A 22,372-nucleotide genomic window follows, 5' to 3' on the forward strand; every position below is an offset into this window, starting at 1 on the left:
GGTAAATCGTGAAGGTTAGTAAAGAAGCAATTGAATCGGTAAAGAGCCCTTCAAGCCTGATTTATTGATGCTCTTATGTGAAATCTCAGCAGGGTGAAATGCTGCCACGAAGAAGATAGAAGTCAGCAAACCACAGTAACATGGTGGGCATTTGATGCGTGGGGAGGACACTTTGGCAGGGCCACCCTGAGCCCTGGATGGGGCACCCCGGCAGGGCTCAGGGCTGCTCCCCTTTTCCAGGGCCAGTGGTGAGGCCAAGCCTCTGCCCGCCCAGCCTGCTAGCTCTGCATGAAAAGGTGGAAGTTGGTCCTGGTGAACTCCTGATGGATGCTGTCAAGTAACTTGTCTGAGTCCTGGGGGACATCCGAGAGGACCTGCTGCCTTGGGATGAAGCTCTGTTCTGGGGTGTAGGTGAATGTGAATGAGCTGGAGTAGATGAGCCCATCACCCCTGATCAGCAGGAGCGGGACTGTGATGGGGTATCGCAGCCACCTCCAGTCACTGCCGAAGGCAGAGACATCAGGGACGACACACACGAGGGACTTGGGGCTCCTGGGAAGAGCACGGGAGAGGAAAACGTGTATTAATTGAGGAGGGTCCCACACAGGAGCAGCCAGCAGCGAGTGCTGGCACGTCTTCTCCAGCCTGGAGCTCAGCATGAAGCCTCCAGCAGGTTTTCCCTCTCCTCCCTGGTGTTCCATTCCTCTCTGCCAGGGTTGCTTGGTCATTTGGAGCCCCCTGAGGTCCCTGTTGTCCCCCACCCACCGCTATCCCCAGCCTGCAGCCAGGACAGAGAGCAGGCACCAGCCAGACTCATCCCCGCCTCTCCTCGCAATGCTCCGCTTGATCCTGCAGAGTGGGCACTGCAAGTGCCCCTGTCCCCAAGGTCAGCAGCCACGTCCCTCCCAGAGCTGCCCAGCACAGCCCAAACCCAGCTGCCGTTCCCTGCCTGCTCCCTGGGCCCTTCGGCTGTGTTACCTGTACATCGTCTCTGCTTCCACATCTCCAAACCAGACCTTGAGGTGTGTGTGGAAATACTCCCCCTGGACCTCCAGCATGGCCACGTCCCCGCCGCCCGTGAGCTGTGGCGGGCACAGGGCATGGCAGCGTGTTACGTGCTGGAACGAGCCAGACTCCTTCTCCCGCAGGATGCTCTGCCTGCGTGTCCTGTCCCTGCCGCAGCAGTCCAGACCCCGGCATTCCCACAGCATCCCCAAACCAGGAGACGCTGAGCACGGGTACAAGGGCTCAGGAGCAGAAGCCATGACGGAGGCAGGTGATGGATGAGCAGGGGTGGCCCGTGGCCAGCGCTGTGCCTACCTGCAGGGCAGTGATGAGCGGCACAGGGCTGACGGGCTCGCGGACGCAGGCCAGGCTCTCGCTGAAGGTGTACTCCACCGTCTCGGTGCCGATGATGGTCCAGCAGGAACCATCATTCAGCAGCTCCCGGTTCGCTTCCTTCGGGCAGGGAGATGCCTGCAGAGAGTGTCACAGCTCCAAACACTGCAGCAGGGACGGCAGGGGACCGGGGTCAGGACACCTGGCTTCTGCCCCCAGTGTCTTGGTTCCAGCAAGCGACTGCTTTGCTCACTGGGAAACAGGGATCACAATGCCTTTGCAAAGACCTCAGTGATGATGTCCCCACTAAAGCAGGCAAGCTGGAGGCAGCTCGCTTTGCTGCAGTTCTGACCTTAATTTGGATGTGAACCCCCTTCGCTGGAAGACCCCTCCCAGTGACACGTTCCCCAGCCAGCAGAATACAGAGGAGCTTGGAGAGAGGATCAGGAGCACCCCAGGGGTCCTCCCCGCCTCCTCACGCTGCCGTACCTGGAACTGGATCACTTTCTCCGTGGAGAGACACAGGTACATGCGGTCGCTGCCCTGGAACTGGAAGGCACATTTGTGGAGCTGGGAGATGGGCTCGTCCACGTCCAGCATGGCATACTGCTTCGTCACCTTCCGGATGATCTGCGGGGTGGCAGCATCACTCCCATCACTCAGAGCCCCAGCGTGGCCAGGTCCGTGTGCCCGACACCCGCAGGGACGGAGGCTTACCAGGGGAGGCAGGGTGACGCCGGTGGCCGTGCAGACGAGCTGGACCACGGAGCCGTAGCGGATATACCCTTCCCGCAGGGGGAACTCGCTCCGGGTGCAGCACTCATCGGCTTGCCAGGAAGGAGAGAGGCAGAGTCACCACCCTGAGCAGCCGGGGAGCAGGTTAACCCGGGCCACCTTGCTACGCACGGGTTTGGCCGTGCTGCTGGTGCTTTCCTATTGCTTTCTCTGCTGTGCAGGTGCTTGCTGCTTGGAGAGACCACTGCTCCCTGGAAGCCCAGCATGGGAGAGCCAGACTGGGATGCAGTACCTTGCAGGGACACTGCTGGAGGCAGCATGGGCAGCAATGGTCTGGGCTCTGGCCTCTTCCAGACAAGTTACTTGCATGGATTTGTGAGCCTCCAGACTGGTACAGCTCTTGCAGCTCTTGCTGCCCTGTTGGTAGCCTGTGTGCTTTCAGGGCATGATGCCAACCCTCAAAGCCAGTGGGAAACGGCCACCAACTCCAGAGACACATCAGGAACACTGGGCAAAGGTGAGACCTGAGCCAGGTTCCCGCATCCCCAGGCTGATTCCCACCCCTTTTGCCCCCAAGAACTGGCTTTGCAGGAGGGGAGAGCCAGGGCTGGAGGCAGGCAGCCCTGGGCACGGCCGGCGTCAGCAGCCCCACGAGGGTCCTTACCCAGGTGGAGGGTGAAGGCTGCCCACTGCCTGGCGCTGGCGATGAAGGCTCCCCCCTCCACAGAAAGGTAGCGGGTGCTGACGGTCTGGGAGCGCAGGCGGTTGAATAGGGAGACTTTGGAGCCCGAGGAGATGCAGACTGTTGGGAGAGGTGGTTGTGTTAGTGCCTGCCAGGTCCACGCGTGGCTTGAACTATGGCTTTTGTCAAGCCAAGGGAGGACAAGTCCTGGTTACTGGTGTAACCAGCTCAGCGAGAACCAGCACCCCCCCAGCTGCCTGTCTCTACATATGAGTGCCAGCCCAGCTGGCCTTTTCAAGCCCACAGAGCAGGGAGCATGTTGGCATGACAGCATTACACATTGTGGTGGATGAATCCTTCAGAAAAGAGAAATGAATATGCCCAGATACATTCGCCCTCTTTTGGGGGTGCCCACAGGCTTTGGGTCCAGCCTGGACCACTCCGGAGCCAAACTGTGAGCACTCGGACAGCATCCCACCCTGGGCTCGCGGCCGCTTTCCTCCCCGCAGAGCCATCCCCTTACGCACGGTCCGTGTTCTTCAGCGACTGCTTCTTCTGCGAGGGCTTGGAGATGACTTTGATCAGCTTGCTGTGGAAGGTGCCGATCTCCTGCCCGTTGCTGAAGAAGAGCTTCAGGACCAGGCGGAAATGCTTGCGCTTGTCCGCGTCCGAGATGTACAGTGCCTTGGCGCAGCCGAAGCCCTGCCAAGGGCAGAAAGGGGCTGCTGGTAGCTCCAGCTCAGCCCCGCCAGCCTTCCTCACCCTCCTCACCACCCCGAAAAGACATAATAGCGCCCTTTCAAATAGCCCTGGGTTCATTTAAACGGGGAAACAACCAGAGATGTTATTACAGGTGGAATGAAGAGCTGGGGATCAGCAGAGGCTTTATTTACACTGGAGGCAGAGAATTCCTCATGGAAATGAAGGTTCACGTGTGATTTATCCCACATAACACGAGAAATCGCCCTGGTTTATGGTTTCCCCGCCGTCCTGGCTGATACACTGTGCCTCAGCAGCAATGCAAGCACTGCAGACAAAGGCTCTTTTTGTAAGGTTTCTGGCCCAGCTCAGACCCTGTGCTCTTTGGGGACCTTGGATAATGCTTTTTCTTCTTTTTTTTTTTTCCCCTATCAAAAGATGCCAGAGCTATGCTGAAGCTCTTGAACTTTGGGATTGATTGGGCGTTTTTTTAGCTGTTTATCTGCAAATAAAACACTGGGCTTTCATTTTGCGATAAGCAGCAGTGCTGCTCATCAGGGGAAGGTACTGGGACTGAGGGAGCTATGCAAATTTTGGCAGCTCGCCTGCCACAGGGCTGTTGATCTGAAAAGATGGTGCCGATGAAAGACAGGGCTCTTCGCCAGGCAGGGGAGCCTGCCCGGCTGCTTGGGCTGCCGCACGTGCCACAACAGGGCGACAGAGCAGGAGCAGGGAGCAATGGCTAGGAAGGAAGGACCACAATATCCCGAGGAAAGGGATGATGCAACATCCCAGGGCGTGGGGTGACACCAGGGACAGCCCAGCCCCTGTATGAGTGGGGTCCCCACAGCCCCACAGAGTGGCGGGCTTTACCTTCTCGTCCGGCTGCTCCTCAAAGCTGAGCTTCTGGGTCTCCATCAGGCTGCTGCCCATACTGTCCAGCCCCATGTACCCGCACACCCGAAAACCAGCCTCTCCCAGGTCCCTGGCTGGAAGACATGGGGAGAAGCACCCTCCAGCCCCCGCACAGGCACAGGCATGGGCTCAGCTCATCCTGGCGTGAGGGGTGGCCCAGGCTCCAGCCCTCGCCAGGTCTGGACCGCAGAGGGCTCAGCCTCGGTGGGGAAAGAGGAGTTTGGGGGCAAAGATAAAATAAACTGGGTCATTCTCCCCTTTGCAGAGACAGAGGGCAGCTCTGCATGGCACAGGAGTGGAGGGAAGAGAGGTCTGGGGATGCCACCCAGCGCTTACCTTGTATCTGTTCCTGTTTTAATTTCCATCCTGGCCCGCTCAGGTAAACACAAGGTGGGGGGCAGAAAAACCTGCGGAGACAAGAGGACACTTTCTTACTGCACTTCAGCATCCAGAAAAGGTGCTTGGCGGCAACGGGATGGCTGCGCTGAGAGTGGAGACTTTTGTTGGGGCCCACCAGTGCCAGGAACAACCCTGCTCCCTGGGAGGTACGTGGTGCTGCAGCGAGCGGCCGGGGGGGCACGGGCAGGGCTTGCCCAGAGAGGTTGTGGATGCCCCTCCCTGGCAGTGCTCAAGGCCAGGCTGGATGAGGCTTGGAGCAATCTGGTCTGGTGGAAGGTGTCCCTGTCACAGCAGGGGGGTTGGAACTGGGTCATCTTTAAGGTCCCTTCCAAGCCACACCATTCTGTGGTGATGATTCTGTACCTGGGCTCTGCTGAAGCAGCTGTCTCAGCCTCCAGCCGCAGGGTCCAGCCCCAGCATCTGTTGGTGCTGCCGGTGGCCACGAGCCCACTGGCTCTGGGATGGCCCCAGGAGGGGAGGACAGGGCACTTCGACTGCCCCTACCCTGAGCCGAGAGGGGATCGGGCCCCCTGCCTCTGCCTGCCTGTGGGAGTTTCGGCAGAACAGAGTTTGCATTCACAGCCAGATTCAGAGCCCAATGCAAATACATCTATAGCCAGGGTTCTAGAAACCTATTTTCCTGTGTTTTATTTGCATTTCCACTGTCTTTGCACTTGTGTGAATGGTGCAAATTCATCCTCTATTGGTACTGGGTAAAATAGTAGCGGAGAAAACACAAGTGCAGGGTGTTGGGTATTTCAGAGCCCCGTGGTGTGGGTTTATTTAAACAAGTCATCCACAGCACGGGCCCCTGACTCCACCATGAAGAAAAATGGCAACCAGCACCTTTAAACTTTAACCTGGGAGCTCTGTCCCAGAGGTTTTCTCTCCCTGTCCAGACCTGGCATCTGCTTTTCACGCTCATCCCTTGCGCAGGGTCCGGAGCAGGGGAAAGAGGCTGTCCCAAAGGGCTCCTCTCCTTGCTGGGAGACCCAAGCCCAAAATAAAGCCTTTGCCTGTGGACAAGCAGCCCCTGGCAGGAAGCTGGATATGATGAGGACTTTGTAGGCACAGCCAGCCCAGCCTAGAGCTGTCTGCTGGCGTCGCTGGGGTCTGGGTGGGTTATGCTTTAGATGTAGAGCTTGTTGCCTCAAAGCTACTCCACACTCAGTAATAACAGAGGATTATTTATATCACAAGGATTAATTGAGGATTAATTATATTACAGTGCCACAGTCTGACGTCACTGCCCAGGATTAGCAATTTTGGAGATTCAAGCCAGAACCTCAAGGTGTTTTTGCAGTGTGGGAAGGATTTTCAAAAATAGCAGCTTTTGGAGACCGTGGGCATTGATGGAAACGCCCCAGTCTCTGCTGTGGCTGTTCAGATTTTCAGACGAGATTTCCAGAGCACTTAAAACACTAACCTTTCCTCTTGTTTGTCTTTGTAATTTCATTCTTGGGGGTAAGATTTGAATAGTATCTTTCCTTCTTTTGCTTTACCTTTCTGCTCTCTAATAGTTCACAAACAGAACGTAATGACTAGGAATGTCTAACTGGGATGGATGCAGGTGTGGGTTAATATCCTTCCTTGTTATTCAGTTCATGAAAAACAAATGATGGGTTTGGATGCAAACAGGTCATGAGTGGATGGAGAGGGGATATGTTAAATCATTTGCTTTACCATCTTAGATCAGAAAAAAACTAGCAAGGCTGAAATTGAGCTCTAAGTAGCTGGGTTTGGGAGTGGCTATGGGAGAAGCCGGAGCGATCTCCTACCTTTTTTCATTGCCGTATGACTTCTGCGCGACTTTGGCGTGCAGTATCAGCACCGTCTGGTCTGCCGGCAGCTGCAGGTACCTCCGCACGCTGTCTCGAAGCAGGTACGGGTTGGATCTACAAGACAGCAGTCCCCCAGCACTGTAACACCAGCATCAGGCTCCTCGCCCTGCCCTACCAGCCCTACGCTGAGCCAGGAGCCTGGAGCTCCTTCCGTGGGGTGGGGAAGGTGGAAAGGCTTTCTCATCGGAAAGCACCGGAGCTCAGAGAGCATCTCAGCTGCTGCCAACACCATGTCTGGCATTGAAAAATATAAAGTTTGGATAACTGAGTAACTGCTTCATCAGTTTTCATTCAAACACACACAGGGCTCTGGTTTGGATGTTTATAGCTCTGAAATGAGCATTTCTAAGACTTCCAGTCCCATATAATGGTAGCAGTGCTCTAACTGACTACTAATTTGTTTTTCCACCTGATGTGCTTGATGCTGTATGGCTTTTTGGCAAGTTGGGGAACGATGCTGCTGAGCCATGAGTGCAGCTGGGGAGCTGTCACACAAGGAGGAGCTGCTTGTTGGCTTCTGCAAGGGCTGTTGGGTGAAAATAGCTGCATTTTCCCCTGAGACCTGAGAAGTGGGTGGTTTTGTAGATTCTTTCTGCTCTATTAACTAGAAGGAGTTCCCATGCACCCAGTATTTAACTCTGCTAACTTAGCAGGTTGGGCGTTAACCGGCTAGAGCAAGATGAGGTGGGTCCAAGCACCTGGGACACGTGTGCAGGAACTGGGGGATGAACGGGGGAGAGTTATGGGGTGTTTATTGGGGAGACCTTCTGTGGTGCTGACTTGCTTTCAGAGGAGGTGAGACTGCCCATCTGAAGAACACCAGCTCCTGCCCTGCTGAAAGCCCCTATAAAGCCCCTGAGCACCTTTGGCTGGATAAGAGGAAACCAGAGGAGAGGGCAGGGGTGCTGCCTGGGCAGGAGCCCCTCCTTAGCACATCTGCTAATGTTTGGAACATGGCAGCTGGTCACACTCGAGAAATTGCTCCTACCAAGGGGACCCAGCCTGGCTGGTTATGAAAAGGTCTTGACTTAAGCCTGAGCTCACTTCTTCCATGTGCTGAGCTCCCTTGCCTTGCTGCAAGGGGGTGTTCGTGGCTGCTAGCATTTGGACCCTGGCTCTGTGTTTCTGATCTGCATGCCCAGGGGATCTTTTTGGACCCACCTAGATAAGCATCAGACCCAAACCAGATCCAGCATCCTCAAGAGAGAAAAAGCTGTACGGAAACTGGCTTCAGGCTCTGGCTCTTGACCCTCCCAAGGCTGCTGGGGGTCTCTCATGACCTCTCCACACAGAGATGGCCTCACATCAGAGACAGAAAGAAACAGCAGCGGCTAGAGAAGGCTGTGAAGGCCCAAGCACAGCTGCAAACACACTGCTGAGCCACTGGGAGCAAGCAGCCATGGACTGCCAGCAGCGCCAGGGGATCACTCAGAGGAGAGCAGTGAGGATGAGGGCATGAGCCACGGCCAGCCAGGGAACATCTTGCAAGACGTACACAGTGGAGCATCCCCATTAAAACCAGTCTTTCCTCCTCTTAAATGGGCTAGAAATGGAGAATAATCGAGGGCATAAACGATCGGATGTGTGAAGAGAGGTAAATCTGGTCCTGCCAAGCACCCCAAGGCAGGCTGTGGTGAGCTTTTGCTGGGCTCAGAGGCCAGAGCAAGCTCCCAGGGAGAGAAGCAGCACGCAGTCATCCCAAGCAGCCTTTTGGAAGAGTTCACCTGCCAATTCCGTTCTTCCCAGTGCGACACAAGTATCTTACAAAGGCTGTGCCCTTTACAGCTTCTAGGACCCGTGTTACAATTCCCTTTAAATAATATCCCTTCACTTTCAGCTTTCCCACGTTGTGGCTGGAGCTGATGCTCTCCTGTTTGTGTGTGGAAGACAAACATGTCTCCCATACAAGCAAATATTTACCCAGTGTCTCCTCTGGGTAGTCCCAAGGGGACCTCATGCTTTGCATGCCACAGATTTTCCCATCACCGCTCTGTTCAGTTATTAGACGGGTGATATAATCTGCTGCCCTCGTTGTTCTCAATTCTTTATCCTAGATGTGTTAGCTGGATCACCAGCAAGCATAAATCAACAGAGCTCTGCCAAAATCAGATTTACAGCCGGTGCCAGTGTCACCTACAGCGTTAGCTGCCACTCTGTCTGAGAAATGAATGTTCCACGGCCACAGCAAGCCCGTCCCTGACTGCAGAGCACGCGCTGCAACCGAGCTCCTCGCCCCGCGGCAGCCCCAGCGCTGCTGCCAGCACGTGGCTCTGGGCTCAGCCCCGGCTCGCCCTGGCCGGCACTCATGGCAAGGCAGAAGGAGCTTCTTTGCCAGGCAGAGACCCTCGGATCGCCCTTAATAACTCCTGAGCTGATGCTGGATCTGTTCCCTCTGTCCCCAGAGGGCTGGGAGTCTCTCTCCTGTTCCAGCATGCTAAGTTGAGCTTTATCAGCCAGTATCCCACCAGTGCCTGCTCCAGGGGGGTCACTTAGCCTTGCCTCAAGCCTCACTCCAGCCTTTCTATCTAGTGAATGGTTTGTACCTTCGCACAGCCAAAGGGATCCTGTAAGAAAGTTGTTTAATCTTTTTCCATAATGGCAATCTGCAGCTTTCTCACTCCTCGGCTGCCAAGCAATAGTGGGATTTCACCTTTGATCCGCCTTTGCTGTTTTTTCCCCTTCATCTAAAAGCACCATCAGGGAATCTCTCTGCAAGTCTTTTTTTTTTTTTTTTTTTTTACAGAACTACTGATTGTGATCAGGATAAATGTGGAACAGGATCAAGGAAAAGGCTGTCCATTGGCCTGCCCCTGGATATTCTTTACACTAATGCAACACAGTGAAACAGTGAAAAACGAGTGCTAAAACCTTGCTGGCTCCATTCAGTAGCACTTTGCCCTCAGTTTGTCAGAGACAACAGGCACAGAGCAGGGGAGAACCAGGCTGGCGGTGTGAATTTTTTCCTGGTGAGTCTCATCATTCAGTATTCAGTGCAAAATGAGGAGAGTAGCTTTGGGTCCTTGCTCGAGTCTCAGCTGCAGGGACACATGCTTCATCCCTGTTAGCATCACCTGCCAGCACCAAAGAGCTCACCAGTGCCCGTCTGTACAGCTTGGGGTCTGCCTGGGAAGCGCCCACCCCCTTGGAGCTGCTGGAGGGAGCCTCTCCCATTAAGCCATCGGTGGAGTGAGGAACAGCCTGGTGCCGAAGCCAGGCAGCGGCAGGGAGTGTTCAGGAGCAAATTGCCAAAACCTGTGGATTAAGACGTGTGCTGACAGCGTGGCCAGCAGCAATGCCTGCTCCGCAGAGCCTCCTACGGCACTGGCTCGGGGCAGGGCCAGGCTTGTGCAGGTATCCCTGCTCCCTGCCATCCGTATGTAACACCAGAGGCACGTGGGTTACTGCCCGGAGCTCATTAAAGAGCCTTCTGCAATAATTATCCACATGCTATTTACTGCTTAAAGTAGGAATGTGCAAGCCAAAGGCAGGTTCTTCAGATTTGATGTCTAGCTGGAGGAACGACTACCTAGACACTTGTTTTTCTTTTCTTTGTCCGTTCTCTGCAGCCATTGCCTTCCAAATTTTGGGGCTAAATTGTTTCAGTGACGCACTTTTGAACAGTGCTCGCCATTCTGCCCACCAAGGCGACCACCCAGCATCCATCATCTGGTTTAAATTTACCTTCAGAGAGTCAAAGGGCTATTGCTAAAGCAGCTCAATATACCCACTTGGCTCCTTCTGGCACCTACAGCCTGCTCAGGGTTACAGGGAATTATTCACTCCTTCTGACATTTATTATATTAAATTATTAAAATGCTTTGATTGTAGTGCAGTGTTAGTTCAGTGTCATGTTAGCAGCACCACACGGGCCGGGCTCTTAGAGCTCACGCTAAAAGCCTCCTTTTCAGAGCCTGAGGTCTCAGCTGGGACTCGACTGCTCTCGCACACAGTTAGCCATTATGTGGAAGCAGGGGGGGAGCAAGGGGGGAGCCACCACCTTTCTGCTACGCTGATTTTTGTAAGGCTTTTCCCCTCCCTGCTCAGCCTGGCATTGCTTACCACCAAGGCTCTTCCCTCACTTTAGGTCAGGATGTGCCTCAGGAGAGGGTGTGAGTGTGCTTTGAGGTGCCTCCTGGGGTGGCTCTGCCCCGGCGTTGGAGGTGGGAGAGACCCAGGGCACCCGTGGGTGTTTCCAAGCCCCATCTGTGTTGCTGTGCCCTCTTCCATGGGGAACGAAGCAGAGGAGGAGGAGGGAGTGCCCTGTGTGCTTTCACACAGAGCTGGGCCATGTCATGAAGGACTGTTTTACGTGGGCGCGCAGGGAACCCGGGCAGGCGCTGAGCGGCTTTGGTAGGGTCGGACCCTGCAGTCACATTGCTGACTTTAGGAGAGCTGATGTTAACACTGCAGCTGAAAACTAGCCCTTGCCTTCCCAGCCACAAGTGTGGGGGCACCACTCAGCGCTTTGTCCTGCCTCCAGCCGGGAAACACCTTTTCTGCTTCCGCAGTCCCGGTGGGTCTGGCAGGGCTGTGCATCGCTGGCTGCCCCCGCTGCAGAGCACTGCAGCATCCCACCTTCCTGCTCGGGCTGCCTCCCTGCCGCAGGCACGGCTCCTGCCTGTGCCACAGGTGGGAGAGCCCAGCCAAGGAAGGGGTCTTTTCAGCTCAGCCCTTCCCCGCCATGGGGTCGCATGTCCCCGCTGAGACAGCCACGCTCATGCTGTGGGACGTACCCTGGTCCCTACCTCACCTGCTCTGTGAGGGCAGATCAGGTCGGGAAGTCCCACAACACCCTGTGTGTGCACCCTTGGGCAACCACAGGAGCAGAAAAAGCACTTTACAGGCACCGGGAGAAGCAAATCACCTTCTGCACTGCTGCTCTCCAGTTCACCAGCGTACACCAGCTCAGTCTGCAGAGGAAGGGATCTGATTTTTTCAATCTCCTGGGAATAAAAGTACCCAACTCCGGAGACCAAAACATGATCCCAGCAGCTATTGTTTAGAAACTGGGTCTTCAAATCAACTCTTTATACAAGAACTTTAACTCATAGAACAGTGTCCTCAAGTGCAGGTAACACTGAATTCAAATGCAGAGATGGAATTTGCTGCTTTTCCCCCACAAAGGAGCTGCCGTTGGCCTCGCCTTGGAGATAGCTGCCCTGCAGCTTGCTGGGGACTTGCTGCCACAGAGGGCAATTGTTCTTTCCTCAGCTTGGGGAAACCAAACGTCCTAATAAAAAATATCCATTTTAGAGGTCTGGGTTATATTTTGCACAGCGCTGGGGAGAAAATGCCTGCAGTGCTCTTGGGTATGGAGTCAATGCAATGTTTATGCAAAAGGAAAAGCCATTAGAAATCACAGAAATGAGAAGCCTGCAGTTTCTGGCTTCCCTCATTTTTCAATACCTCCTTTAATCCAGACCAACCCAACCCACAAGCCCTTGTATATGCATGGGTATTTATAAATCCTATATTTTCCTTACTGCACACACAAGTGAAATTCAGCCTTTTCTGGGCTTGGGCGATTTATCAACCACACCAACAGCAAACACCAGCCGAGAACGGGAAGCACGAAGCCCCTGTGGTGTGAGCTCTGCGAGGAACCGGGGGCCAGCCGGGGTGGTCACCCCGGACACGTGCCCGGCTGCCCTGCGCCTGACCGAGCGGCACCAACAGCCTCAAAACACCCACGTTTGGTAACGCAGTACTGGCTCGTCTGCTAGAGAATTTGAACAATGTGGGTGATTTACTGTAGTCTCCTTTCTCTGCTCCTCATGTAGCCATTGATGTTAGGGCAAAGAGGAAGGAAAGTGCTGTTAGAGCACTAAACCATGGTCCTATAAAGCACTGAAGGTGGTTTCTACCACCACTAGATTGATCTAAGCACTGAGAAGAGGTGGAGGGCTGGGAAGGTCTATTCCAGGGTGTCTAAGAAGCCCCTGCTGATGATCTCCACCGCTACAGTCAGGCACATCAGTTGACCTTGCTGGAAGCTCAGCCCGAGGCTCTACAGCCCTCAGAGCTCTGGTCTGCAGCTCCGTGGTTCCAATCCACCTCCTGCCACCGCAGCTGCTACCTGCAGAGGTTCCTAAACTCCCAGGGCACTGTAGCTCAAATGGATATTAAGTGTGGACTCCCCTTTTTCCAGGACCTTCCGAGTTTATGGGGCTCCCAGGTGCAGCGCGCACAGCAAGGGAAGGTGAAAGAAAAAAATTAAAAAAAAAAAAAGAAAAAAGAAAAAAGGGAAAACAAGGGAAAAAAAGGGAAAATAAAAAAGAAGATAAAAACCCCGAAAGCCCCTCCCGGCCGGTAAGCTGCCTGCAGGCCGCGCAGCTCCGGCGACCGCCGGTTCCACCTGCGCGGGCACGGCCCGCGGGGCGGGGGGAGGGGGGACCCCGCAGACACCCCCAGGGCGGGGCGGGCGGCTGGACCCCCCCCCCCTCCCCAACCCCTCCTGCGCTGCCCCGGGGCCGGGCCGGGGCGCGGCGGCCGTGCCCGCCCCGCCGCTCCCCCCGCTCCCCCCGCCCCGTTAAATGCTGCGCGGGGCCCCGCCGCCTCCCAGCGCTGCTGCCGCACCGCCCCGCGCCCCGCACCGTGCCCCGCGCAGCTCCGCACCGCTCCGCGGCCCGCGCTCCGCACCGCCCCGCACACCACCCCGCGCAGCACCGCACCGCCCAGCTCCGCACCGCTCCGCGCCCCGCACCGCGCAGCACCGCACCGCACCGCTCCGCGCCCGCCGTACCTGACCCAGCAGCGCGGCGGGGAGCGGCTCCGCGGCCGGCACGGGTGAGTGAGGGGCTCCGCGGGCGCCGCCGACCCTGCGGGAAGGAAAAGGAGAGGAGCGGGGTGAGGGTGAGCCCGGCCCCGGTGCCCCGGTGCCCCGGCGGCGGCTGAGCCGTGGAGCCCCGGGGGGGCTTTTTCTCGGAGTGGAGCTGGCAGAGAGGGGAGCAGCGATCCTGGGCGTGAAGGGCAGAAAGCAGAGCCGGGGGCGCGGGTAGATCAGAGCCTTTGGCATGGGTTTTATTCCTAAAAGCTGGGAATTTATTCCCAAATTCCTCCCCGAAGCCGCCCGCCTCCATGCTCTTGGCCCCCTGCAGCGGTGCCAGCGGTTGCCCTCCCAAGCGCGCTGGGCTGGGGGGTATGTTTTGGGGGGCAGTAAGAGGGCACGGTGCCCCGCTCTGGCTCTCGGTGCCTGCGCGGGGGATGTAAACTCTTCACTGTCGGGATGGTGCAGTTGGCAGCCAGCCTGCTCTGCTCGCCTTCTGCCTGGCTTTCGGGCAGGTTCCTGCTGAAACAATCAAGGATCTCTTTTAGCAGAGAATAATGGGACAGCTGGGCAAGGCGTACTGAGCGATAGGAGATCGAGATCCTGCGAAAAGATAAGCTTAAAAGTGCGTCCTAAGTTTGTTACGCATTGCTTCTGCACGACTGGAAAATTAGGTCTGTGCATACTCATAAATACGTTTGCACAAGCAATCACCCACCTTTGGCTTATAATTCCAGCCATTTCAAGGGGAAAAATTAGCTTTGGGCACTTTTGTTCCAAGCAATTACGTGGGAAAACTTGTTTGGAAAATTAGATTATTCTGCAGTCATCGTATTTGTGCTGACACGCAGCCGTCCGAGATAAGTGGAGCTGAGCAGATACACGATGTGGTGGTACGTGCTCTGCTGGGGTTTCCCCCTCATTCTGCGAGAACAGCCTTTGCTGCGGTGCAGAGAGCTGCCGAATCCATCTGGGAGACAGGGCTGCAGAGGGAGAACTGGTGTCGGTGAGGAGGCCGACAGGGGAATGAGACTGTCCCGCTTTGAAGGAAGCCACCACATGTGTGCAGTGGGACTGGGGGGGAAAGGGCTCCTGAAAAGGAGCCTGTTCAGAGCCCCAACTCTGAGACGAGGCACACAACTTTACCCATTCTGCTCTAACCCATAGGATTTTTGCTTCAGTCAAGCCTACTTTATTTATAAAGTTACATGAAGTCCTCTCTGTGGGACCCTTTGTAGTGTCTCTTGATAGTAAAGATTTTTTTTTTTCCTTTTTCCAAGACCAGGAGCAGTTAACCACAGGCAGTGAGTGCGCAGGTTCTCAGTAACAAGTAGAAACTGCATTTCACAAGCAGATTCTTGTCCTCTCTCCAGGGATTCATTAGATTGGCATTTGATATCGACCAAAAGTGTGTGTGGGGAAATCTGCTCTTGGATCTCAGTCCTGCTATTTGCCACCAGGATATGGATAAATTTGGCCTCATCTGGAAAGCGTGGAAGAGATTTTGGTGTTTATAGTAAAACGACATTTTCCTTCGAAGCAGACGGGGTATTGCTGCATCCAACTGGAAAAAGCTGTTGTTGATTTTTGTGGAAGTTGTAACTTTGTTTTTTTCTTGAAGAATTAGAGAAATTTTATGTGATTAGTACAAGATGGGCTTGAGAGCCGCCCTTGTTGGCAACGGTAGTGAACAGAAAAGATGTAGCCAACAAGGCACCCGTTGTAGGCAATCTGCGGTCACAGAAGATGTTTGTGCTGCGATTGCTCATAACATAGCATTTCCCTTGAGGTTGGCATCAGGGGTTAAAGGTTTTCAAGAGAAGCCTTTGTTTGAACATCTTTAAAGTTTCCAATAGGGGCCCCTTTGTTCGCTTTGGAGCAGCCTGCCTGCCTTGTTAAAAACTCAGCACTCATAAAATGCCATTTACAAATGCTTGGGCTGGAACATGGGGTGTTTGTATCTACAGGCACATGTGAACTACAGACAAGCCCTACCGTGAGTGAATAAATGGGACCTAGAAAAAACACAGGGAAAAAAGAAAAAAGATGGTGTGGTGCTTATAAAGAAACTTATAAAAATCAGCTGCTCCCCCAGAATCAGTCCCTCCTTCTTGTGCCAGATGTCACACACCTCTCCTCCAGGAGCTGCGCAGCTCCTGCCACTCGTCATTACTTCTCAGTAATCATGTTGCCTCCACTTTGGGCCCAAACAGTAGCAAATTGATCACTTGGATTCCGTCGCTGGAAGGGAGCTCGCACAGCTGCCCTAAGGGCTCCACTGAGCAGCCGGGCATGGGGACCTGGACTTGGTGCTTTCTGTTACCTGCTGCGGGCCAGCAAGGGTCACCCCTCTGGAGGTGCTTGCAGCACAGATGTACCTTTAGGTATTGAGTAACGTTTTTAGCATTTAGAAGGCTTTGGTTCCCTCTCCCATCCTGGCTAAATGTAAAGGGTTTTAAACCAGCTCTGTTAAAGCAGGGGAGGGTATAGGCGTTGTGCTCGGGAGACTCCAGAGACTGGCACACAGCTGGGGCAGTGTTTCCACACAGGATGCCCCCCGACTGCTGTGCCTGATCCTGTGTCCAAAGCTTCTCTGGTTCTCAGGCAGCTTGTCCTTCTGGTATTTTTTTTTCTAGAGGCCAGATCTGTCTTCCCTAGCAACTTTCTGCCTTTGCTGGTGTCTCTTTTTCTGCAAACTTCTGGTCTCTCTCCTTGCAAGCCCTTGGTTGCCCACATGAATCCATCACTAACCTGGTCCCTCTGGTGCCCATCAGGGAAATCTATTGGGATCAGCTGTGGTCCCTTGCAGAGAGGTGGCAGTAACTTGGTTTCTCTCCAGACTTCAGCCTTCCCATCTCTGGGCTGTCTCATGCTGCTTCACTGGTTGATTGCCAATGTGTAAGTTCGGGAGTCTTTTGAGTTGTAGTCTGTGGACCTGTAGGAGTCCATGATCTACAGCAGGAATCAGTAGGAGCACATCTGTTGACAGCAGAGATAATGCACTACACAAGAGCTGGAAAATTAGCAGGGTCCACAAGCTGATAAAAAAGGAAACCCCTGCCTTTGGGTATTCACAGCTCCTACACTTGCAGCTGGACGTGGATGGCTTCCCCAAAGTGTCACGTTAGACATCACCCTTGTTCTTTTTCTTTTTTCACAGCATCTTGCTTTGGCTTTAACAGTACCAGCCAGGACGAGAGCGACACAAAACATTTCGGTCTGTGCTCAAATGCCAGGCAGCAATCTTACTACCACCCCTCCATTTTACTCTCCCTGTCATCTGCTGAACCTCTGTGTCAAGTTGTTGAGGCAGATGACATGCTGAGAGCAGCTGCCCTGTGCCCAGGATCCCTAAAGCACATCTGGGCATTCCCTTGTCTGTCTGAAGTGCCCTTGTTTCACCCCAGCTGGGTCTGTGTCCTCATCCTGGGATGCAGGTGGGAGAACCAGCCCGGGTCCTGGCTCTGTCACAGGCTTCCCACAGTCTTGAGCAAGTGGCTTTGACACTCCTGGTCTCTGGTTCCTCATTCCATGCTGTAGGACTCTCTTTGGAGAGACTCATGAGGCCTGAAAGCCTCAGTGAAGCAACCTCGGACTGTTCCCTGATCTGTCCTGGAGTCAAAGACCTTGTAGGCACCTTTGGCAAGAACTCTGTGAATATGACAGAATTAGATGATTTCAACTAGTTGCTCACAGGGTGACCAGAAAGGGCTGATCTGACCAGAAAGGGCTGATCTCACATAGGGGTGAGGCTGAGGTCAAGTGGTCCTCAGCCATGGCCTCAAATGCTGCTTTGAGTCCCTGGGGAGGTCTTGCAGGAGGTTTCCACATGGCATCTGTGTGTGCTGACAATGCCAGGACGATGCTGAGGCACAAGGGTCCTCAAGGCACCTGCTCTTCAGTGTGGGCAGAAGTGAGGCCAGAGGCCACTGTGATGCTGGTGGAAATTCTTCTCTGGTGCATCTCCTGTGGGGCGACGGCATCCTGGTCCTGGAGCAGCAGTTCTCCTGCCATCCTGCTGTCAGAGGGATGTGGCAGCCTTGAAGTTAGGTGGGGAGCAGTTTCCTGTGCTACCTTTGGGGTTCTCCCTGTGAAAAGTATCTAGGCAAAGAATTCAACCAGCTTGCTTTTCTGTCTTGAGGAAGGCCAAAAAGTCTCCGCGTGCTTTTCTGCAGCCGCCAAACGCTCCTTGCTTTCTGCTATTTCAATTAAACACATAGCAGGATGGGTAGGATAAAGGGGAGAGGCACACGAATATTCTTCTGGCCTGTTTCCTTATGCCAACACATTGAGTCACGTCTCCAGAGTGAGAAATATGATATAAAGATTTAGAGAAGGAGGTCAGGCAATGAATGTATGATTGCGGGGCTGAAATAGCAGGCGCTCTCTGTGGTTGTCTGTGCCGTGTAAGCTTGCTGGAGGTCAGCTGGGGATATTGGTCCCAGCAGAGTTGGGAGACAGACGTCCTGCTAGTAACTATAATTCTCATTGCTTAGAGATACCGGCTTTGCTGCAGCAGGAGCTCAGCTGACAAACTCTGCACCAGCCCAGGAGCTGCTCTGGGCCATTTCTCTTTCCTTTGTGGTTGAACATGAATATTTCTGAGGAAAAAAATTCTCTCTAACACCTTCCTCCCAGAACAAGAACTTGGGCAATGGATTGCTGCCTCAGCTTTTGGATGGCCCAGACCTCCTTCCCTCCAAAGTTAAGTGTCTTGGCCCAGTGCAACTGTCCTCCAGGGGCCCATTTGCAGAAGAGCATTTGCTTTTTAAAGAGAGTCACTAAGGTGGGTCTTTTGCCTGTTGATCACTCTTCATCAAAATCTAGATCCCTCCAGTTTTGCTTAAAATACCACTTAGGAGCAGGGCTGAGTTGGGCTGTAAGGCAGCTCAGGGGACAAGGTCTTGAGTGGGACAGAGAGGAACAGAGAAATGCCACCAGCAGTCCTGAAATAGGAGCCATCTTTTAACACAATTAGTTGAGCAAGGAGAATTGGCTGACCATCTGATGTTTTCCTCTTGGCTAGATGTTTCACACATGTGCTTCAAAAGGCCACGTTTAATTTGCAAGCGAAGATGGCAGTTGTTCTTGCCAGCTGTTGCCCCAGCAGCCCAGGTACAGCACGTTTCAGTGAAGAGGCTGGCTGGGCAAGAGGCTTTTCTCTTAGCTGAGTTGCAGAGCACTGTGAGGTCTTTTAGAGATGAATTGGTGGCAGAGAAAGACTCCATGTGCTGTTGTAGAGAACATCTAAAAGGGGATGCTCTGTCCATTGCTACACTCAGCATTTCCCTCCCAAGGGGACTTCAAATGTCATCTCGTAGTATAAGCCTGTCGAGACTTGCATGATGTTAAGTCCATGAGCTGCGAGACAAAGACTTTTGTCACTCAGCTTGCAAATGGTCCTGGACAAGAAACCTGTCTTCCTCCTGCCCTTCCTGTGAATATGCTAATCCTAATGGGTGCAGGATTGGGCCCCATAAAACAGGGAATTGGCTTTTTGAGGGAGCAAGGGGGAGAGAAAGAGAAGTCCTTTCTGCATCCAGAAAGGTTTTCCTGTTACAGCACTCCTGCCGATTCACTCCTGTTGGGTTTGGAGCCATGATGTGATGTTTGAGAAATACAGTCTTGTTTTTCAAACAACGTGTCCTTCCAGGTGGCACTTGGCCCACTAAAGCTGCCATAGCGTTGTAACCAGAGAGTACTGTGATGTCCTGGAAAGAGTCTGCTCTTGTTCTCCCACATGTGTGCTTGGGAAGAACCAAGGACACATCAGCCCTTAGAAAGGGGGGGAAAACTATTTTGGGATGGAAATCCACGCCGTTTCCCTGGTTGCAATGTGCTTGTGCTCCCTGACTCTTCCTTGCTCTGAAAATTGCATTGCTGTCCTCTCTTGTGGGATTTGCAACTTTTCACCCGGCTGCTATGGAGGATGAGCATTGAGATGCTGGAGCTGTGATTGAGTGCAAAGTCAATGCTGCCTGTAAAATGGTCCTGAGGGTGGATTCAGTGCTCATGAGCAGCAGAGACAACGCTAAGAGTCGTGCATGTGCAGGCAGGGAGCACCTCGAGATTGTGGATTGTATTGGGAGAAACCAAACTTTGGGCAATCCTTCAGGAGAGGGTGGATCCAGCTCCAGGACTGTCCTGGGTCTCAGCCAGTCACACGGCCTGAGGGTCTTGCAAATATACAGACAACATGCCAGCAGTCTGTTGGGGTTTCCACAGCAAAATCTGACATCCAGACGTGCCTTCCAGGTTGATGCAAGTTGTCTGAGACATCTCTCCAAGTAGCTCTGGGTGCTTCACTGTCCTCTGTGCCTGGGGCAAGACACACTTCAGTCATCCTCTCTTGGTCCCATGTGCACTTTTTGGGCAGCCTTTCTCTTGGGCATGGACCTGAAGGATGACTTTGCTGTCCTACTGAGGACATGAAAATTTGTCTTCCCATCCGCCAGCCTGAGGCCAGCTCTTGCTGTCTTTCTGCTGTTGTCCCGGCAGGACTTTAGTGTCCTAGGCACAAGGAGTCTGTGTCCAGGCTCCTGAGCCTATTTTGGGGGTTTTTAGGCCATTTTCAGCAAATAACACTGATGCAGGAGTTGAATTATGACCTGCCAAAACTGCCTGGTTGAGTCTCTGCAGAGAAAAGCCCTGCAGAACAAAACAGGGTACATGGAGAGGCAGGTGAGGCAGGTGAGTCTCTGGAACATCATATTTAGGGCTGCTCCACCATCGGCCAAGGTTTCCAGCGCAGAAATAGTGCTATTAACTGGTAGCACGTGGCATCAGTGCCGTGCAAACTGCCGTGCATGCCCGGGCATGCTGTGCATGCCTCTTCCCGTGCACAGGCATGCTGCTTAGGACAGCCCTCCAGCTTTACTCGTGTTGGGTAAGGGTGTGCTTGGTCAGAGGCTCCCGGCTGTCCCCCACTCCTTGCAACTCATGGTGATCCCTTGTCCTGGCTTCTGGTGGGGTCTGGAGCCAGGGCAGAGCTACTGCTGCTCCCACAACGTGCCAAAGGTCTGCCAAGCCCAGGCAGGTGGCTGGAGTCATGTGTTTTTTGCCGTAAACAGAAATCTCAGCTAAAGGCTGATGTGCCCGGTTGTATGAAATCTTGTATGTGGTTGTACCTGAGACCTGGCTTGTGAATCCATAGTCCACAACCTGCTTTCCTCCTCATGACACTAGTCGGGACTTCTGCTGGGCTGTGAGTGCACTGCTGCCTCCTGAGCCTTTCACCCCTGCTTTCTCCATCTGCTTCATCTGCTCTACAATTCAATGCATAAAGCCCCCGCTCCTGTAACAATGAGGGTAGGGAGCCAGCTGCATGCCTCCCCCTGCTTCCTGCCATGCCCTGTCCTTTGGGCTTGCCAGAGGGAGGTCCAACCTGCCCAGATGAACCAGAAGGGGAATATTCAGAGCATTTCTGTTAACCTGTAGCCAGGAGAGAGCTGCCAAGGAGGCTGTGCTGAAACCCGAAGCGGCTGTTTTTCCCGAGACTCAGCACTTGGCAGGGAGAGCAGACGGACAAGTGGCGGAGCGGGGAGGGATGCAAGTGTGCTGGGGGGCAGCGCTGCCGGCGGAGGTGCCCAGGGAAGGTGGCCAGGGAATGTGTGCTGGCTTACCTGTTTGCTTCTGGGGGTTCATGTCCATGTCCTTCTTGTCCGAGATCATGAGGAGAGTCAAGAGGAGGCTGGGGTCATTGCCAACCCTTCTGTCCTTACATGTGGCTCTTCCCTGGGTCACCCTCTTTGTGCCATGTACTGAGCATCTCCTTCAGCAGGGACAAGCACTGGCTGGTTTTCCCCTTGTGTTGCTCAGAAAAGTCAGGAGATGGTCCAAGTGTCCCTCTCGGCTCTGCTGCCGCGGGGTTCGGCTGAGCCAGCCCAGCCAGCAGTGCTCGCCCCGCCTGGACCTTTTTTTCCTTTATAGCTCAGCGTTATCTCAAGGTCTCTGGCGTTGCAGCCGGCGCCGTGTTTGCCTTGCCTTGAGCACCTGCCTGCCAGCCGGTCGCTTCCCACCCATCTCCCTCCCGCTCCGGCATGGTAGCAGGGGGCTTGGGGAGGGGGTGGGAGCCCTCACGGGGCTGCAAGTCAGCCCCAGTGCTGCCAGCCCCAGGGGAGTGAGGACAGTGGGTAGCAGGGAAGTTGTCCAGAGCAGGATGGTGGGAGAGATACTCGGGGGGGCATCTGTCCCATCACCTTTGCTTCCCTGTCCCCATCAGGCTTTGAATCGGGGACTCGGGCACTGTCCCAGCCTGGATCTCTGCTGCCAGGACCAGAGCTGGGTGCCCTGCCCTGTCCAGGCAGCATCAGTCCCTCCAGCTGTGGGGAGCGCCAAGACTTCATCCAAAGCTGAGATGCTGTTAAAAATAGATCAGTCGTGAACTGGTTTTCTCCTCCTTGGTTCCTGGCCCGAGAGCTCATTCCTCTCTCTGGGCTGGCTTTGAAGCTCTCTGGATGCTGTGAGATGCAGGCTGCGTGCCAGCCTGCCGTTGCAGAAAGGCTTGGAGAGCAGAGAGCTGCAGAAACGTTATAGGTGGCATAGCTGTCCCCAAAATATTTAGTGGTTAGTGAGTGCTTTCTTCCCCCCCAAAAAAAGGTCACTGGAAAAACAATCTGCTACATAAATGGTGAAGCGAAGCTGGGATAGGAGAGGCTGTTTGCTCTTCCGCTTGCATGTGGTGCTCTTGTGAGGGGGCACAGGCACCCAAGGACTCCTGACGGCAAACCAATGCTCGCCTTGGCCCTGTGGCTTCCTAGAAAACGCCTGCCGGGCTGCAGCCTTCCCTCAACTCCACCACCCCGAGCGATCCCGCCGGCCCCTCCGCCGCACGGCACTGCAGGAGCTCCCGATGCCTGCTGCGGAGCCCCTGCACCCCGGGCGGGCTGGGCTGCTCACGCTCCCCAGGTAAAGGCTGTGTCTCTCACTTGGAGACCGGTGTTCTGGATCCCAGTTTCCTCTTGTAGCCCTTTTCTGTCCTGATTCTTCAATATCGTT

General features: G+C 54.3%; 1 protein-coding gene across 1 annotated transcript; it reads right to left on the reverse strand.

The window, feature by feature from the left end:
* Nucleotides 1-278: 278 nt before the first annotated feature.
* Nucleotides 279-21,046, reverse strand: RBPJL (recombination signal binding protein for immunoglobulin kappa J region like). Its single transcript, XM_086474945.1, has 12 exons — nt 20,998-21,046; nt 13,352-13,541; nt 6,547-6,663; nt 4,706-4,776; nt 4,328-4,443; nt 3,283-3,457; nt 2,738-2,875; nt 2,056-2,165; nt 1,828-1,968; nt 1,321-1,476; nt 979-1,082; nt 279-552 (listed from the first exon to the last, which is right to left on the reverse strand). The coding sequence occupies exons 1-12, from the start codon at nt 21,044-21,046 to the stop codon at nt 279-281; spliced, it is 1,641 nt and encodes a 546-aa protein (XP_086331071.1).
* Between the last annotated feature and the right edge of the window lie 1,326 nt (nt 21,047-22,372).

The sequence above is a fragment of the Leptosomus discolor genome, chromosome 17, assembly GCF_034619465.1.
Source record: "Leptosomus discolor isolate bLepDis1 chromosome 17, bLepDis1.hap2, whole genome shotgun sequence".
NCBI lineage: Eukaryota > Metazoa > Chordata > Aves > Leptosomiformes > Leptosomidae > Leptosomus > Leptosomus discolor.

Bases quoted from the DNA above. Each gene is read 5' to 3' on its own strand.
- RBPJL (XM_086474945.1), bottom strand. From the start codon at position 21,046: ATGATCTCGGACAAGAAGGACATGGACATGAACCCCCAGAAGCAAACA. The intron at 4,444-4,705 runs GTAAGCGCTGGG...CATGTCTTCCAG, and splicing joins AAAACAGGAACAGATACAAG to CCAGGGACCTGGGAGAGGCT. The intron at 553-978 runs GTAACACAGCCG...TGCTCTTCCCAG, and splicing joins GAAGCAGAGACGATGTACAG to GAGCCCCAAGTCCCTCGTGT.